This window comes from Delphinapterus leucas, chromosome 4 (assembly GCF_059928025.1).
Source record: "Delphinapterus leucas isolate spDelLeu-1000000601 "Yukka" chromosome 4, BTC_Dleu_Yukka2, whole genome shotgun sequence".
NCBI lineage: Eukaryota > Metazoa > Chordata > Mammalia > Artiodactyla > Monodontidae > Delphinapterus > Delphinapterus leucas.
Genome location: NC_143132.1, coordinates 424,596 through 443,057, shown reverse-complemented (window position 1 = coordinate 443,057; position 18,462 = coordinate 424,596). Strand labels below are relative to the sequence as shown.

At 54.9% G+C, this 18,462-nt stretch overlaps 1 protein-coding gene across 9 annotated transcripts in view; it reads left to right on the top strand.

Moving 5' to 3' along the window:
- PCNT (pericentrin) overlaps nucleotides 1–18,462 on the top strand; it is a 96,797-nt gene that overhangs the window by 6,920 nt on the left and 71,415 nt on the right. For 7 of the 9 annotated variants that reach the window (XM_089910084.1, XM_089910078.1, XM_089910083.1 and 4 more), the window contains exons 3-13: nucleotides 1,208–1,285; nucleotides 2,940–3,141; nucleotides 4,724–4,779; nucleotides 5,650–5,824; nucleotides 6,273–6,409; nucleotides 8,335–8,446; nucleotides 9,913–10,153; nucleotides 10,406–10,484; nucleotides 14,983–15,139; nucleotides 15,920–16,125; nucleotides 16,839–17,290. In XM_089910084.1, coding sequence (XP_089766210.1) covers nucleotides 1,208–1,285; nucleotides 2,940–3,141; nucleotides 4,724–4,779; nucleotides 5,650–5,824; nucleotides 6,273–6,409; nucleotides 8,335–8,446; nucleotides 9,913–10,153; nucleotides 10,406–10,484; nucleotides 14,983–15,139; nucleotides 15,920–16,125; nucleotides 16,839–17,290 — 1,895 coding nt within the window. The remainder of the gene's footprint in view (nucleotides 1–1,207; nucleotides 1,286–2,939; nucleotides 3,142–4,723; nucleotides 4,780–5,649; nucleotides 5,825–6,272; nucleotides 6,410–8,334; nucleotides 8,447–9,912; nucleotides 10,154–10,405; nucleotides 10,485–14,982; nucleotides 15,140–15,919; nucleotides 16,126–16,838; nucleotides 17,291–18,462) is intronic. The other 2 variants (XM_089910082.1, XM_089910081.1) reach the window with 2 other exon arrangements.

Genomic DNA, 18,462 nt, shown 5'->3' with positions numbered 1-18,462 from the left:
CTTCCAGTTTGGGGTATGAAGTTATTCGTAGGAATACTCTTCTGTGGCGTCAGTGTTGACAACCCTTTTCAGTTTTGTTTGTCCTTAGATATGTTTTTGGTCTGTTTGTTTGTTTTGGCCACACCCTGCGGCTAGTTCCCCAGCGAGGGATGGAATCCCGCACCGCCTGCAGTGGAAGCTCGGAGTCCTAACCACTGGACCATCAGGGAAGTCCCTGAATTGTCATGTTGAAAGCAGGCTACTGAGATGGCCTCTCCAGTCACTTAGAAAACTGAAGGGTGGATGAGTTCACTGTTCCTCGTCCTTCTAGGTGGCTCCCTCATTCTTCTTTTTCCTCATTATTTAAGGTGGTGTTGGCATGGTTGAGAATAATTGAGTGTGACAGAACAATCCTTAGGATGATGAAATAGCATCATGATATGGGAGAAGCAAGGTTGCTCAGATCCGTTTTGTGTCTTAGATAAATGCAGGGGTCTGGTAGTAATTGCAAGGTAAAATGTTTTACTCTAGAAAAAAAAAAAGTAAATTTTCTCATTGTTCTTTGGAAGACCTGTAAGAAGGAATAAAATTATGCCAGTCCTCTCAAGCAGTTATAACTGACCAGAAAAGAAACTTGATAAGTGCAGTTAGGTCCAGCAGACGCTAACGCTTACCCTGACAGCGGCAGAGTGATGTGTGGTCGGGGCTGGAGGTGCAGGTGGACATGGGGGTGGAAGCCGCCCGCGAGTCGCCAAGTCGTGCGTACCGAGCCTTCCTGCAGATAAAAGCCCCAATTCTTGTAAACTTATGGGTCAAAACTATTGGGAGAAAATTCATTGGAAAGCTTTAAACTCAATTTTGAGGTGATTTACAAAAAGAAACTAAAAATACTATTCTGCAAATTATTAAGGAAAAGATTTATCTAAAGGAAAATCTTTAAGATGAAATATTTGAATTTATATAAAATTAAGAGCTTAGAAAATATGTGTTGAGCAACTAAAGTTTAGTGATTTGTGTTAAGTACGCGGTGAAATAAAAGAAGCAGAATTCGTTAAAAATCGGGCAGCGACATCATTAGGGAAGCAAGTTACATAAAGAATGTTTAGAGCATGAGATTTGTGTAGAAGGAGAGTAGTGCAGATGGAACTGGCGGGCCTGGAGGCGGGCGGGGCCGGGGGGGGGTGTGCCCCTGGAGCCGCTGTGGATGCTCCTGGCCCTTCCCCTCCAGCTGCAGGAGCCCGGTGGAGCGGGGACGCTGCAGAAGCTGGAAGACGATGGTCCGGAGCAGCCTGGGGTGATGACGAAGGTATGCCTTTCCTGGGTTCTCGGTTAAGGTGTGTCCCGGTTGAGGACGCCTCCCTTGCGTGCATGGGGGCCGGAGCCAGCTGAGGAAGCTGGAGGCGGTCTTCCTGTGACCTTTGATCTTGGTGGTGGGCATGGAAGGGAGAGTCGCCCTTCCTTCACTGAGGGTCCTGTGGGGTCAGCGTGCCTCCTGGGCCTGGCCCTCGATGCCCATGCCCATGTGGGCAGCCCTGCACGGGAGACACACTGGGGGACGGGCTTGCCGGCTGGGCGCTGGTCTTACCGTCCCAGTTCGTACCACAGTGCTTGGTGTGACTTCCATGAGTGTTGAATTGATTACTTTTCTTTAATCCATTTTTTTTTTTTTTTTTTTGGCGGTATGCGGGCCTCTCGCTGCTGTGGCCCCTCCCGTTGCGGAGCACAGGCTCCCGACGCGCAGGCTCAGTGGCCATGGCTCACGGGCCCAGCCTCTCCGCGGCATGTGGGATCTTCCCGGACCGGGGCACGAACTCGTGTCCCCTGCATCGGCAGGCGGACTCTCAACCACTGTGCCACCAGGGAAGCCCGCAAGTTTGGTTTTTAGTCTGCATTGTTGCAGGAGAAATCTAGCTCAGAGGAGGGCCTGGCAGGGCCTGGAGAAATGGTCTCTAGTGGGGTCCGTAAAACCCAGCCTTAAATACACATTTCATACTTGTTTTAAACTGCGACTTGTAGCATCTTTGTGGAAAAGTACACAAAGCTTAGACATAGCCCAACAGATGAGTACATCGTGAGCAGCATGTGGTCTCTACAATCCGGGGGCAGGGCGGTGCTGGACCCTGCTCCCTGCTGCCCACCCTGAAGCGAGCACCCTCCTGGCTTCTGTGCCGATTCTGACGTAGAGCTTTGTGTGAATGGATCAGACGTGGTTCTGGTCTTCTCTCTCCTTTACCTTCAGCATCTTTGCATCCTTCTATTTGAGATGTGTGCCTGGTGAGCAGCATAGGGTTGATTTTTAACTGACTCTCACAATTACTGGGCAGTGAATTCCCTTATATCTAATGTAATCGCTGATGTGCTTGTACTTACGTCAGACGTTTAATTGGGCTTTCTATTTGTCCTGCCTGTTTTGTTTCTTTCTTTTCTCCTTTTTGCCTTCTTTGGATTATTTTTTATCAGGGGATTAAAAAAAAATTCTCCCTTTGTTCATTTTGAAGTAATAATATAACAGTTTCTATTCTTTTAATGGTGAGGTTATTAAATATAACATATATACTTATCTAAATCTAAATTTAATCAACAGCTTCACCTTCCTCTTGCATAGTAATTACTGAAACTCCATTTATACTCCCTCAACCTCCATTTTTGTCACAGTCCTTTTCTTAATTGTAAAGCACTCATAAATTTTACCATCTTAACCACTTTAGGTGCACAGTTCATTGGTGTTTGTACATTCACACGGTTATGCAACCGTCAGCACCATCCGTCTCCAGAACTCTTCTCATCTTGTCAACCTGAAACCCTGTCTGCTAAGCGACGCCCCCCAGCCCCTGGCAGCTGCCATTCTACCTTCTGTCTCTGTGACTTGGCGATCCTACATGCTTCACGGCAGTGGGGCAGTGCAATCGTGTAGTTGTCTCTTGGGCCTGGCTTATCTCACTGCACTTGGTGTCCTCCAGGAGCTGGAGCTGGAAGTGCTGCGCCTGAGCCTGAGCGACATGCACGCGGCGCGGCTGGAGCTGACGCAGGCGCACCTGCAGCGCGAGAAGGAGGCGGCGCTGGCCGAGCTGCGTGCCGAGCTCGCCGGGCGGCACGCGCAGGAGCGGGCCCTGCTGCAGAGCCGCGCGTGCAGGGAGCTGGAGCTGGTCCGGGAGGAGGCAGGTACGCTCGGCGGCCGGCCCGCGGGTGTCGTCGGAGGCGCCTGGCTTCTGTGCTGTGCTTGGGCCTCTGTGTGCGACCAGGCCTCGTGGAGCCCAGCCCCGCCCCCGCCCCCGCCCCTGTCCCCCCCTGCGCCCTGTGCCAGGTGGTGGCTCAGGTGCCTCTCAATCTGGCGATGTGCTGGCCTCAAGGTGAACTTATATGATTTCATTTTAATGTTTTTTGGTATATCTTTCGTTAGTCCTTTTTTTTTTTTTTTTTTTGTGGTGCGCGGGCCTCTCAGTGTTGTGGCCTCTCCCGCTGCGGAGCACAGGCTCCGGACGCACAGGCTCAGTGGCCATGGCTCACGGGCCCAGCCGCTCCGCGGCATGTGGGATCCTCCCGGACCGGGGCACGAACCCGCGTCCCCTGCATCGGCAGGCGGACTCTCAACCACTGCGCCACCAGGGAAGCCCTGTTAGTACTTTTTGTAAAAATCATACATAGTAGTTTCATTGAGCTGTAGTTCATGTACCACATGATTCACCCACTTAAAGTGTTTAAAAGCAGCTCTTTGGTGGCTTTTCATGTTTTCATGCTTAGAACGTTCTTCCCCCGGAGAAGAGACCCTGGCCCGTTTCCCTGTGATCTGCCCCGGTTGCAGAGTCTCCCTCTCCTGGGGGCCCACCCACCTGGAGGAGCAGCCTTGTCGGTCCTTTGATGCCTTGCCTGTTTCTTCACCTAGATTCAGGCAAACACAAGGAGATAGTTCCACGTCCTCCCCTGCTTTTGTTAAATTTTAAAAATATGAAATATGCCTTCCTTAGTTAGGCCTGTTCGATGCTGTTTCCTCCATGTGCACCCCTGGGAACGGTCCCCCGAGAGGCCCACCCTGCCGTTGGGTCCCTGAAGCTCTGCTGCAGGTGGGGCCCCTGTGGACCCGGCGGGACCTGCCATCGGAGGCTGGCTTCTGGGCCTTTGCGTGATTTCTGGAGTTGTCCAGGCCGCCTTCCCCACGCCCTCCTCGCGCCCAGGGCTTGCTGGCTGTCACCTGGTGCTATTCCTCCCCAACCCCACGCTTGGCCGTGCCCGCTGGTCCAGCCTCCTCTGCCTAGCACCTCCTTTCTTGTGCTTCTTCTCTCAGGCGGGGAGCTGTTGGGACCTAGAACGTCTTTACCTCTCTCCATTTACTTGTGGTCCAGCACCCAGCCTGGAAGCTGGCTCAGCGGGATCCTGGACTACAGGGCCCTGGGTGCACAGTGGCCTAGTGTGGAGTGGATGGGCCGAGGTCCCCGTAAGCAGAAGGATGATGCAGGCTCAGCTCTCAGTGATCTGTGAAGCCCCAGAGTTGGCCTCGCCCGGTCCTCCTGGACTGTCGCTCTGGCTGGACGTCACCCGTCCTTTGTCAGGCATGAGTGTGATTTGCTAATTAACCCAGACATCATCACCTGCTTGTTTCTCACAGACGTGTCCTGTCCTGTTAATGTCAGCAAGTGTTCGGTGGAGCGGCCAGAGGTGCCGGGAGCCTTCTCGTTTCCTGGGGGATCAGATTGTGGAAAAGTCTGAGCTGCGGTGATCTGAGTGACTTTTTATGTTTCTCTTGCAGCTAACCTGAAGGAGAAGCTACAATCAGAAATGGAGAAAAATGCCCAGATGATAGAGGTACACAGGATAAGAAAATTCATTCCGTGTATGCGGTATTTCCCTCATCCCCACCCGGGACCCCGCCCCTTGATTCTAACAAAATGCAGTCAGAGCTGGAGTCGCGGGGGTGAAGCATGATGGGCTGCTTTCTCTGTACAATGTGAATTCATCACAGCAGCTGGTTGTGGGTTTTTGTGTTGCCTGGTGTGATGCGAGTCTCTTTCCTCCCATCTGGTTCTGAGCAGCCCTCACGGACGGGAGATGTGGATGCCACAGAGGTGGTGATCAAGTGACGTGTATGGGCCTCGGGGAACCACGGGGGGTGGGGGGTGGGATGAGCGTGACTCTTGTGACCCATCCCTTTCTCAAGGCTACACTTGTAGAAGGGCCGTCAGCGCTGGTGATGGCAGAGGAAGTGTGTAGTGTTAGGGGATGTGTGACGTCAGGCTGAGGGGAGTGGTGTGCCCTGGCCACTCTGGACAGGCGGTGGGTGGAGGATGGCCTTGTGCCCCAGCCCCTGCCCTCTGAGCTGGACAGAGGGGACTCGTTTCTTAGGGCGCCTGGGACAGAGCCTGACCCCGTCAGAGCTCGACGGTGTCGCTGTAGTGCCCGGGTCTTGCGTGGGGGACGGATGCCTGTCTTGCCGGCCGAGTTCCTGTGCTTTTGCTCAGCGACCAGCTCTGTTTCTGGCAGGTGGTCCTGGTTCTCGTGTCCTGGGCTGTTTGCCTGCAGGTGCTGCTGTTCCTGTGTGACTGGACGTCCCGAGCTGTGTCCTGTACTCGCAGTCTGGTCTGGGCGGGGGTGACGGTTTTCGAATGCGCAGTTGAAATTTTTTTACCGCAGTAATAAACTGTTGGCCATCATCTACTTTTTCCTTATTTAAATTAGACCCTGAAGCAAGACTGGGAATCCGAGAGAGACTTGAGCTTAGAAAAGCTACGCCGAGAATTATCGGAAAGGCATCGGTCAGAACTGGAGAATTTACAAAACCAGTTTAAGAAAGAATTGGCAGAACAGAAGGCTGAGTTGGAGAAGGTTTTTCAAGACAAAAATCAGGCTGAATGTGAGTCTCTCATTAAAATGAGCAAGTTTGGAAGGGGACTGAGTTTTCGTGTGTCGTCCCAGAAAAAATGCCATGTGACTGGCTGGCAGGAGAGTCAGCCTTGGGGTCCCTCCTCGTTGGTCACAGGCATCTCAGGTTCCCTAAACCTTCCGAAACCTTCATTTCAGAGAAATCTTTTGCAAACAAACAAAATCTTTTGTTCTTCTACTAAATTGCTACTGAAAAAGTAGTTTTTGATTGTTCCCTTTCTGTTACACGGTGGGGCCCAGTGGTCAGTAGATGCTGTCTGCTGGCCTGTGGCTTCCCTTCCCTTCCTCCCTGAAGAGAGCAGAGTCCTGAGAACGGGGTCTGGAAGAGCCTGGGGGGCCCGCCGTGCCTGCAGCCTCCCCTACTGAGGAGGAGGACGCTGTGTCGTCACAAGCTGAGTGAGGCCCGTGCCCGTCTCCAGTTTCCCTTCAGACTCAGGAGGCCCAGCACGAGGCGGCCCTGAGCGAGTTACGCGCGGACCTGCAGTTGGAACACTGCCAGTACGTGGAAGACCTGGAGCTGAAATTCAGAGAAAAGGAAAAGGAAAAGCAGCTTGAGGTAGAGGCCTTGTATGAGGGGCCTGGGGGAGATCTCGGATTGGGGTCCTTTCACGCTCTGTTGTTGCCTAAAGCTTAAGCCCTAATATGGGTATGTTTGTGTTTATTTCTGAATCGAGGTATAGTTCATTTACAATACTATGTACATCTTAGATGGACAACATAGTGAGTCACAATTTTTAAAGATTGTACTTCATTATAAAATATTGGCTGTATTCCCTGTGCCGTACAGTGTATTCTTGTAGCTTATTTTATACGCAGTAGTTTGTACCTGTTAATTTCCTACCCCTAACTCACCTCTCTCCCCATCCCTCTCCCCAGTGGTAACCACTAGTTTGTTCTTTATGACTGTGACTTTTTCTGTTTTGTGTACACATTCGTTTGTTCTGTTTTTCAGAGTCCACATATAAGTGATACCATACGGTATTTGTCTTTCTCTGACTTACTTCACTTAGTGTGGTAATCTCCAGGCCTACCCATGCTGCTGCAGATGGCAGCGGGCCTTTTCTGTGGCTGAGTCGTGTTCCGTTGTACATATGCACCGTATCTTCTTTATCCGTTCGTCTGTCAGCAGACGCTTAGCTTGCTTCCTGTCTTGGCAGTTGTAAATAGTGCTGCTATGAGCATTGGCTGCATGTATCTTTGCGAATTGGTGTTTTCATTTTTTCAGATATATACCCAGGAGTGGGGTTGCTGGGTCATATGGTAGTTGTATTTTTAGTTTTTGAGGGACCTCCATACTTTAAGCCCCCCTTTAAAGAGACCCTCAGTATTTGGTGGATCTGGTAGGGAGCCACGTCAGGATATAGAGTCTGTGACTTTGACTTAATGATGGTGTTCAGTCCTACACCTGGAGAATTCGTGCCCTTGACGAGTGCCCCTGGGATGTCTACAGGCTCCAGCCGTTAGGGGTGCAAGGGCACATGCTCTGACCTTGACTCAATAAACAAGAAGTTAGCAAGAAACATTTCTGTGGCTCACGTATTCAGAACTCTTTTCCATTGGAACTTTACATACCGAAATGTGGGTGATGTGGCCAGATCTCACTCAAGGACCTGAAGGGCCTTTATCACCAAGACCAAGAGTCAGGCAATGCCCCAAGCACTGGTTCAAGGAATTAGAAAGGAAATAACTGGAAGACGGAGTTAGCCGAGGCCCATGTGTGGGTTTGCAGGGAGGAGAGTCGTGGAGCCCAGGAGGAGCCGCGTCTGCGGCTCTCGCACCTGCTTCTCCCCGCTCTCCTCCAGACATAGGCCAGCTTGGCCGGGCAGGACCAGGGCCAGTCGGGCCCCTGCGGGCTGTCCCTCATCCAGGGAGAGAGGCGGCCGGAGGTCACCTTCTGCCCTGTGCCCTGGGTGAGGGGAGGCCCGTTCCACAAGGCAGCAGAGCAGCCACAGGCCAGCACCGCCCACGCTCCCCCGGAAGCGCTCGGCCCTGTGCTTGTGACTTGGGGTGCTGGGTGGCCACCCTGACCCAGGCCCCGGGAGGGCAGGTGCAGCCACTCTCAGCTCCGGCGGTGCAGGGCCGGCTGGCACTCGGCACACGCTTGGTGTGCAAGCTCTGTTCATCCCTGAAAGAGTCGCTTCCCGGGAAGGCTGGCCAGGGAACGTGGAGAAAACCACACAGGCCACACGAGGGTGAGGGAGCCCGTGGTCACAGATGGAGGGGGCCCATCCACCCTCCCTGACAAAGTAGGGGGACAGGTCTCTGCTGGGAACGAGGCCGAGGCCTGGGAGGCGTCCCCATGAGAGGCCGCGGTGGCCACGGGTTCCTCTGGTCCGCTCTCGGGGCCTCCTGGAGGTGGGTGGGCTTGAGCTGAGACTGCGCGTGTTCACCTGGTGCCCATCGGGTGCTGCACGGGTATCACCGGCACTGCCTCGGGCCTGGGTCTTGGTCGGGCTCCCACACCATCGCCTTCTCTTCCAGTTGGAGAACCTGCGCGCCTCGTACACGGAGCTGCAGGCCCAGTCACAGGAGGAGATCCGGCGCCTGGGGGCCCAGCTGGAGTCTGCAAGGTCCAGCAGGCAGGAGCCGAGTGGTGAGGAGCCTCGCGTTCAGAATCCAAGTTCCCAGCGGCTAGGGCTGAGCTCCCCCTGCTGAAGCCCCGAGCTAGGACCTAACGGTTTTGCAGGCCCAAGAAGGTGGCTTAGTAAACTTCTGTGAATTTTGAGGTCTGCGGCTTCACGGTGCAGAGCTGCTGGTGGCAGCCTTGGCTTCCTCGTAGGCGCGTTGGTGAGCAGTGACTCTGGCAGCCTGTGTCCTCGTGTGGACACGCACCATTCACGTGTGCGACTGGGCTCACGCTGGGGCTTGGTTGAGCGCTGTCGAAACGCAGTTCTCAGTGGGCATTCGGGTCGTGGGTGTACACTGCCTCCTGGGTCCTGTGAGCTCACCTGCGTTAGGTGTTGTCAGGCTCCTGGGGGCCTGAGCTCTGGTTTGGGAGGGTGATGCCACGTTTACTGAGGGCAGCTCACCTGGGTCTCCCCCTCACAAGACCCCAAGTCAGAGGGGTCTCTGCTCGCCGGTGGCACCTTCAGAGGGAGGAGGTCACAAGACACGGGGCAGAGAGACGTGGGCTTGTCTCTCCAGACAGGCCTGGAACTGTAGGGTCTGCCCTTGTGCGTACATGTTACTGAGGAGCAAAGAGCAGAGTTACGAGAGGGGACCCGCAGTAACACCTGACAGTCTGGGTGGGTGGATAGGCCTCCCGTCCCCACCCCAGCCAGGCTCCGGGCAGCCGCAGGCGGAGCTGGCGGACTGACCTGTGGGTGGGCTTCAGGCGTGCTCTCACACACAGTTTCAGCTTGTGCGCCTTCCACTGCACCCTCCCCCGTGCGTTTAAGGACCCTCATGGGGAACGTTGATTTGGGATAGTGACCTGTTTCCATCCCTGTTACTTGAAGGCTAATAACTAGCTCTGGTGGACTGGCTGGCAGCACCCTCTGGGTCAGAACTGTGAGGCTGACAGTTCTCTTACGGTCTGCATTACTGTTCTGTTGCCGTTAACAAAATACCACCAACTCAGCAGCCTGAAACCACCCAGGGTCACCCACAGCCGAAGTCCAGACGTTGGGCTGGGCCTTGGCCTGGCTCCCTCGGTCGGCAGGGTCCCGTCCCTGTGCTTGTAGGACCGAGGTCCCATTTCCTTGCTGGCTGTCGGCCCAGGGGCTGCCCCCGTTCCTCGCCACGCGGCCCTCTTGTCTTCAGGGCCCCCGCAACACTTGGAGTGCTTCTCACACTTCCAATCCGCCTGATGTCTGTGCCGGCCTGAGAAAGCTCTCTGCCCTCAGGGCTCTGGGGTTTACTGAGGCTGCCTGGGTGGTCTCCCTGTGCGAGGCCCCCTGTGCCACGTAGCATAAGCCCTGGAGGGTCCATTCATGGGTTCTGGGATGGGGGGACCTTTTACAGTTCTGCCCCCAGCACCACACTGCAGGCTCTTAACTAGCTTCTGATTTCCCCTAAGTGTTTCATTTTGAGATGATGGCTTACTTTCATCCTGTAAAGAGTTACCCGAGCAGCTCCTGGCCCAAGCATCTCACGTGGAGGGGCTAGAACACCTGACGCGGGCCTTAGAGCAGCAGCAGCAGGAGAGAACCAGGCACGAGGCTCAACTGGAACAGCTGAGAATCTCTTCTGCAGAGAAGTTGAGGGAGGCTGAGAGGGGCCACCAGCAGGACCTGACCCTGTCACAGCAGCGGCTGCAGGGCGGGAAGGACAGCTCCCCGCCGGAGGCTGTGGGAATCAGGTAAAGCGGCGCAGGAGGACACGTTTATGATCGGGTCTAGGCAAGATGACACTAAAGCTGGGCGCCGGCCTGACCTGCGCGCAGGCTGCGGACAGCGCCGTGCTGCCGGGGTGGGTGGGCGCCAGCCCCGCTGCGCCCCCTTGCCGGCGGTCATCCTGTCCTCGGCACAGAAGCGGGATCCCAGGGACAGCGGAGTTCGGTGGAGGGGCACCCGTGTCAGGTCGTTACAGCACGGTTTCTCAATTCATCCAGTGCCTGTTCAGAAGAGACGCCTGAAGAAGAAGGAAGAGACCGTCTTGATCAACTGGGCCTTCAGCTGGAGCAGCACGAGGTGATGGGACACTGTTGTTTTGTTTTGAGGTCTAGCTGCCACAGGACATTATGACATGATGACTGGATGCCTGGGTGTGCTGTGAAGGGTCAGTCCGGGTAACGTCTACCACCACACAGAGGTAGAGTTTTTTCCTTGCGCTGAGAACTTTTAAGACCCACTCTGTTAGCAGCCTGTAGAGACACAATACAGCATTGTTAACTGTAGTCCTGTGCTCTACACGACACCCCAGGACTTTTTATCCTCAAACTAGAAGTGTGCATCTTTTGACCCCTTCATCCATTTTGCCCACAGCCCCTCTCCCACCTCTGGCAACCACCAGTCTGTTCTCCATGAGGCGGGTTGTTTAGATTCCACATAGAAGTGAGATCAGACAGTATTTGTCTTTCTCAATCTGACTTATTTCACTTAGCATAACACCCTCAAGGTCCATCCATGTTGTCACAAATAGCAAGATTTCCTTCTTTTTTTATGGCTGAGTACTGTTTCCGTTGTGTGGATGTACGTACGTGTGTGTGTGCCACATTTCCTTTATCCATTCATCTGTTGGTGGACATTTAGGTTGCTTCCATATCTTGACTGTTGTAAATAGGGTCTGCTGTGAACGTTGGGGTGCGTGTGTCTTTTCCAATTAGTGTTTTTGTTTTCTTTGGTTAAATACCCAGGAGTGGAATTGCTGGATCATATGGTAGTTCTTTTTTTTTAAACATCTTTATTGGAGTATAATTGCTTTACAATGCTCTGTTACTTTCTGCTGTGTAACAGAGTGAATCAGCTATATGTATATGTATATATCCCCATATCTCCTCCCTCTTGCGTCTCCCTCCCACCTTCCCTATCCTTCCCCTCTAGGTGGTCACAAAGCACTGAGCTGATCTCCCTGTGCTATGCGGCTGCTTCCCACTAGCTATCTATTTTACGTTTGGTAGTGTATATATGTCCATGCCACTCTCTCACTTCGTCCCAGCTTACCCTTCCCCCTCTCCATGTCCTCAAGTCCATTCTCTAGTAGGTCTGTGTCTTTATTCTTGTCCTGCCCCTAGGTTCTTCAGAACCATTTTTTTTTTGATTCCATATGTATGTGTTAGCATATGGTGTTTGTTTTTCTGACTTCACTCTGTATGACAGTCTCTAGGTCCACCCACCTCTTTGCAAATAACTCAATTTCGTTTGTTTTTATGGCTGAGTAATATTCCATTGTATATATGTGCCACATCTTCTTTATCCATTCATCTATCGATGGACACTTAGGTTGCTTCCACATCCTGGCTATTGTAAATAGTGTTGCAGTGAACATTGTGGTATATGACTCTTTTCAAATTATGGTTTTCTCAGGGTATATGCCCAGTAGTGGAATTGCTGGGTCATATGGTAGTTCTATTTTTAGTTTTTTAAGGAACCTCCATACTGTTCTCCATAGTGGCTCTATCAGTTTGCATTCCCACCAACAGTGCAAGAGGGTTCCTTTCTCTCCATACCCTCTCCAGCATTTTTTGATGATGTTCTATTTTTAATTTTTTGAGGAACCTCCATACTGTTCTCCATAGTGGCTGCACCAGTTTACTTTCCCACCAACAGTGCACGAGGGTTCCCTTCTCTCCACATCCTAGCCAACCTTTGTTATTTGTTGGTTTTTTAATAATAGCTATTCTGACAGGTGTGAGGGGGTATCTCATGGTTTTGATTTGCATTTCTCTGAGGATTAGTGATGTTAAGCATCTTTTCATGTGCCTGTTGGCCATCTGTGTGTCTTCTTTGGAAAAGTATCTGTTCCGGTCTTCTGCCTGTTTTTTATTTAATCAGGTGGTTTTTTTTTTTTTTGCTGTTGAGGTATATGAGCGTCTCCATAAACATTGAGAAAGGTTGTGTTTCATTAATCTTTATTTGGGAACTGGACTGTCTTTATGTTATCAAATCTGAATTTCCATCCTTTTCACAAAAGCTTCCTTCTGTGACACTGACAAGCAGAGGGAGGCTTGCTTTTGTGTCTCTGGTGACTCCACAGGCTGCATTGTGTCTGCTTGTTTAAAACAACAACCTGAGGTTCATGGCATGACTTGGAGGCGGGTGGCTGGCAGGTCGGGTCCTGCCTGCATCCCATGCAGGCGCGGTCACACTGCCGCTCTCCACGAGCTCCCCAACCACCTGCGTCGTGCGTGTTGATGACCGGAGAGTGAAGCGCTGGGGTGAGTGCGTGCTGGGCATCTTTTTATTGGCCTTTACGTTTCTCTTCGTTGAACGGCCTCCATGCCGTTTGTTTCTGGCATCTCTAACCTTTGTGGGCAGCGGTGTTCACACGGCTCTCTGTGACAGTGGAAGCCTTCTGCGCCTGTTGTGATGCGGAGCTCCGGGGAGCCAGTGGCTCCCCTGTCCTCCTGCCCCTGGCGCTGGCGGTGGAGGTGCCGCGCTGTCGGCATGGCTGGGCCCCCGGCCGCGCTCCAGGGAGTCCTGAGATGGCAGCTTGTGTCCACTTTTCACACCAGGAACAGGCAGGGCCTTGACTCTGTCTCCACTTCTGGGAAGTCTTGAGCGGCCGTTCAGTGTGTTCGGACAGCTGTTCCTCCGTGTGGTTTGTTCTCTCTCTGACACTCCCGCGAGCTTCACGCTGCACCTCCAGGCTGGAACCACCGGTTTCCTTCAATTCTCATTTCTCTTTTTATGTTGCTTTAGGCTTTTTTTTGGGGGGGGAGATTTTTTTCTGCCCTCTCCTCTAATTCTGCAGTTGGCTATCTTATTTCCATTGTCATTGTTAATTTCTGGGGCTTTGCCTTCTTGTTCTGTGTTCTTTCCTGTGTCCTCTGCTCAGCGTCAGGGACGGGGTGTCTTTGGTCTCCTCCCCGAAGGCGGCCGTTGGTGTTAAGAGGCCTCTTGAGGCTCCGTGTAGTTCCTGCCGCGCCTCCGTGCGTCTGCGTCTCTGTGTTGTGTGGGGCATCTGTGGTCCATGCGTTGGTTGGTGACCTGAGGCTGTGCCGTCACGAAGCGTGAGGCACCGTGGGGTCTTGGGGGGCTGTCTGACCAGGCAGGCTCCACCTGGGGGCTGGGGGGTGGCCTCCCCTCCTGAGGCCATTGGTCTCTACCAGCCTCCTGCTGGGGTCCCTGAGAAGAGGGGCACAGTGGGGTCCCCACGCCAGTCTCCCTGGTCCACAGCCCCTGGGGGTCGTGCAGTCACCTCTGTGCCCCCTGTACCTGCTTCCCAGCCTCCCGGGTGTCTGGGCAGCTCTCAAGCGGCTCCCCGTTCAACCTCTGTGAGCATCTGTGATTCCCGTCTTCCAGCAGTTGGTCACCTTTGGCTTACTGATTACCTCTTTCACTGTTTCTTCTCCTCATAGGTTTTATGAATTAAATTATGTCTCCTATCATCTGAGGGAATATAAAAACGATAGAGTATACGTGTGTTTAAGCAGAAGTCCCGTGTGTGGGCGCGTGTGTGGGCGCGTGTGTGGCGCATGGCATGTGCGGTGTGTGTGCGTGCGTGGTGTATATTTGGCGTGTTGGCGCGCCATGTTGACTGAGGGTGCCTGGTGGAGGTCCCCCAGGTGGGTTTGGGAACCCCCATGCCCCTCTGGTCGGCGCCGACCCCTGGCCAGTGTCTCTCTGGCTGCAACCGTTTGGTTGTCCCTGAGGCTGAGTGTCCTTTGGCTTGTGTGGCCGTCGCGGCCACGTGTCTGCCCTTTGCTCAGGGGCCGGGAGCCCCTTGCTCTCGGCTCCCGCCCCGTCCCCAGGCTCCAGGCACAGCAGGATTTCCCTGTGTTTATCTTTGCTTTTGTCGTCTGCAACTGGCTGCTGCCTGGTGGGGGTGAGGTGCTGGCCCCCTTTTCTTTCCCGGGATGGCGAGTCGCTCTCGACCGACTTGCTGGGAAGCCTGACCCTTGTAAGCCAAGTTGTGTCGGGGGCGCTCGAGTCCACCCGTCAGTCAAGTCGTTTTCTCCCGTGACCGTATGAGGACTCCAGTCTTGACTTAAAAGATAACTCAAGCTTATTGAGAGCTGGACATTTAGGCTGCCGTGGCCTCTCTGTGATTTTGAGGAAGATGGGGTGACTGGTTGCATCTTGAGGGCACAGGAAACGTTGACACTGCCTCGAGCCCCTCGGACCCTGCACTCCAGAGCGTCATCCTCGGGGGGCAGGCCCAGCACCCGGCTCTGGATGGGAAGCGCAGGGCAGGGCGTGAGGAGAAACCCGGGAGCCGCAGGTGGAGCAGGGCGCCTTGCACCAAGGCCCTGGCCATGTGGCTGGTCCCGGAGGCCTGTCCCGGGGTGCGGAGGGCGAGGGACGGGGGTCCGGTGGGGGACCCAGTGCCCACAGCTTGGCGTCGGTGGAGTAGGCCCGCCTCCCTGCTGGAAGCGAGACATGGGGCAGCAGGTGGCGTGCCCATGCGTGGCGAGGGTCCGTGGGAGGTTCCGTGGGGGTGGGTCCCCTGGGGGGTTCCCTGGGAGGCAGGGATTCAGGAAGGAGGCTGACAGAGTCATTAGAAGGTTTTCTCTGTGATTTCCCAAAGGAGAGCCTGGGGTTGCACACACAGCTAGAAGGAAACCACCAGCGCCAACTAGCAGCGGGGAAGTCCTCCCAGGAAGTCCAGCAGGAGGCGGGCCTCGCGGGGACCCAGGTGTTGGAAGGGGAGAAGCATGTGGGGCCTTCGGAAGAGCCCGGCCCAGGTGTGTGCCTTCAGTGCCGCTGGGTCGCTGGGAGTCTGGCCTGCAGGGGACGTTCTGGGCGGTGACTGATTCCCACGAGAGCCACCTGCACACACTGGCCGTTCACTTTGCAGTGTGGGCGCCGTGGGCCCTTCCTCGGGGGTTGAGCAGGCCTGGGCGTGTCAGGAGAGGGCCTGCCCGGGGTCACGGGGATGGAGAAGCTGTGGTCATCCCCGGGGATGGTCAGGGACCTAGGAGAGCAGACGTAAGGCCGGCCCTGGACACAAGCCCAGGAGAGGGTGGGTCCCGCGTAGAGCTGAGGGGGCAAGGCAGAGGGTCCCACCGTGAGGGCCGGCGGCTCAGGGTCCCCGCCAGGGGAAGAATGCGGCCCAGAGAGCTGGGTCACGCCTGCTGGTGTCTTGCCCTCCCTGTTCTCCTTCCTGTGTGAGGGGTGCCCCACGGCCGCTGCTCGGCACATTCCTGCCAACCGGTGCCTTGGCCACGCTTGGCTCTTCATCGAGCCTGGGACGGTGATGGGCTCTGGCCAGAGGAGCTCTGGGGGTGCCAGGTCACCCGGTACCCAGGCGGAAGGAGGTGTGGGCCGCTCAGCACGGGCCTGCTCGTCTGGGCCTGGGGCTCAGTGACCACTTGGCTGTAGATGGGTGTGTCATGTCCACTTCTGACACCAAGCCCACACGGGGAGTTTCAGGATCTTCGTGCAGTTGTCTGAGGCTTCTGAGGGTAGATGTCTAGTCTGAGTTGCGGGTCAGCCTGACGGTCCTGCCCCCTGGTCCCCTGCAGAGCTCGCCCGGGTGCCCCTCCTGTGTGCACACAGCACGGCCTTGGAGGTGGCAGCCGGAGACTTGGGTCTGGAAACCATGCACAAAGCTCATCTCCTGCTGCTTCTGACGGAGCTCAAGGAAGAAATCGACCTCTTAAAAGTAGAAAATAGAAATTTACACGAGAAATTGCAGCCCGAAATCCGCCTAAAAGAGGACTTGGAGCAAGTAAGTTGAAACACCTCACCACTCTGCACTTCTCGCGTCCACCGGGGCCCCGTGTTAACCGGTCAGGGTCAGCGCAAGCCCCCGAGGTCCACCACGCCCGCCACCTGGAGCAGTGTTTGCTTGCTGGGTGCCTTCCTCGGGGTTGGGTTGGGATGCCACCTGAGCTGGGGCCCGAGTGTGCTCCTTACAGGGGCCTCCAGTGCTCAGGGCAACTGGCCGGAGTCCTCCGAGGGGTCCCTTGTAGAACCTGGAACGTTCATTGTGCAAGTCCAGAGACTTGGCCTGGTGCTGTTTGCTGCTCTCCTGTGGCTCCGTCCTGGCTGGTGGTGGTTCCTCTGTCTGGGGGGTTGGCCTTCCCTTGACGGGAGGCCCCGTACGTGTCTGATCCCCTGGGCTGGTCTTGGCACCGCAGAGGAGCTCCCCTTTGCGTGTGTGTCCAGACCTGCCAGCCCCAGAGGTAACAGTCGGGGCCAGGTGCCGGGATGCAGACACGTTTTACTTAAGCAAATAGTCTTATATTTGTGCATTTTAGGCTCCTTTATTCCCATCAGGATAAGAAACACTGCCATTGCTCTGTTCAGCGCGATATGTTATGGAACTAGTGCTTGTATGTTGTGGAACTTCTCTATCTTCAGAGATGGATTTGGGTCGTTGCTGCCAGTGATCTTTTCATTTAATTTCCTCCTTCTTAAATAAAATTGTGCTTTCTGCAGGTGAAATGTACTTTAGTTGAAGCCCACCAGGAAGCACTGAAGAGTGCTAAGGAGAAGCTTGAGCTAATGAGACGAGAACTCGGCGAGAGAGAGGCCGAGTGGGAAGTCACGGGTGAGGACCCGAGGAGAGGGGCCGAAGAGAGGCCGATGCAGCTGCTCCTCGAGCTGCGGGAGCAGGCCGAGTCCGAGAAGCTGTCCATGATGCACAGGTTTGAGCTTCGAGAAGCCGAAATGAGGCAGCTGCAGGACCAGCAGGCAGCCCAGATCCTGGACCTGGAGGGGTCGCTGATGGAGCAGCAGGGCCGCCTGAGGCAGCTGGAGCTGGGGCTCTCGGGGGACGAGTCTCTGCAGTGCAGCCAGTGTGGCCGGGAGCTGGGCGGTGGTCTGGCCCCCACGGACCGGGACCACCTGAAGGAGGACTGTGCTCTCCAGCTGCAGCTGGCCCAGAGCAGGTGGGTGACGTTCCTGTGGCCGCCCGTTCAGTACGGAGCCGCCTGCCTGCCTGGGTGAGGCCGGTCCCCAGGAGGGCACGCGTGGCTCTTGGGGCTGCGGGACCTGCTGGCAGCAGCAGCACCCCCGTCCTTCCTGTGGAGCCCCTGTCCCGTGATCCACGCTGCCCTGCATGCATCTGTGACAGTCGTTTGTGTTCTTTGCACGGTTTACGGTTTCAGTAGCAGAACTTCAGCCTCATTTATCATAAGGACGTGTGGTTCATTTCTGAAGTTTCTTGTGTATTTTAAACTCAAACAGATTTTTAAAAAAAAATAAAGAGTTTTTCTGAACTATGTATGTACTTCTCTGAAGCTTTAAGTTGATTTAGAGTGTGATTTGGTTTGCTGCCTCTTTGCACATCTGGGCTGTAGTGACCAGGGGTGTTGGTGAGCCCTGGTGTCACTGGAGCTACTGTTGGTTTTGCTGCTTCTCATGCGGCAGCTGCTCCCCAGCGTCATGAGGCAGGTGCAAGAGCTTCTGCTCTGGGGTCTGAGAACTGAGTTCAAATCCTGACCCACTGTGTGAGCTGGAAGGACGCAGGCACGGTGGACACACTCATGAGGCCTTAGCGCCCTCCTGCATGGGCTGATCAGTGGAAAGGCTTTCGTGGTGTCTGGTCCACAGTTAGTACCTGAATCCCATCCCAGCTCTTGTCACTCACCTGAACGTTCCATGTGGTGCTAATGTGTAATGGGTGCCCCGTAGAGATTCTTCCCTGCTGGGGTGCTGGGTGCTTCAGTTAGAGGGGCGTCTCCCTGCTTCTGTGTTTGCTAGCCAGTGTCACCTGCAACTCATTTAATTCATGCCCCTAATTCACCCCGAAGGGGTTTTGGGGGTCTTTTGAATGCTCTTTGCAGCCCTGTTGGCTCCTGTAAACGATGCCACTGCCCCTTCCCTGTTGAGGTCCTCTCCTTCCCGAGGAGCGGTCACACCTGCTTCCCTGTGGTGTCTGTGGAAATGTGTGTGTGGTTTCTTGCTGGGTGTCCTGTGTCCTGTACTTCAGCCTGTGACCGGGGACGCCTGGGCTCTGGCGTCCGAGCTCCTCTGGCTTCGTGGGCCCCTTGGCTCTCCGCTCACGGCTGGCAGTGGGGCTCAGACCACCTGCAGCCCCGGGAGGTGGAAAGAGCAGGGA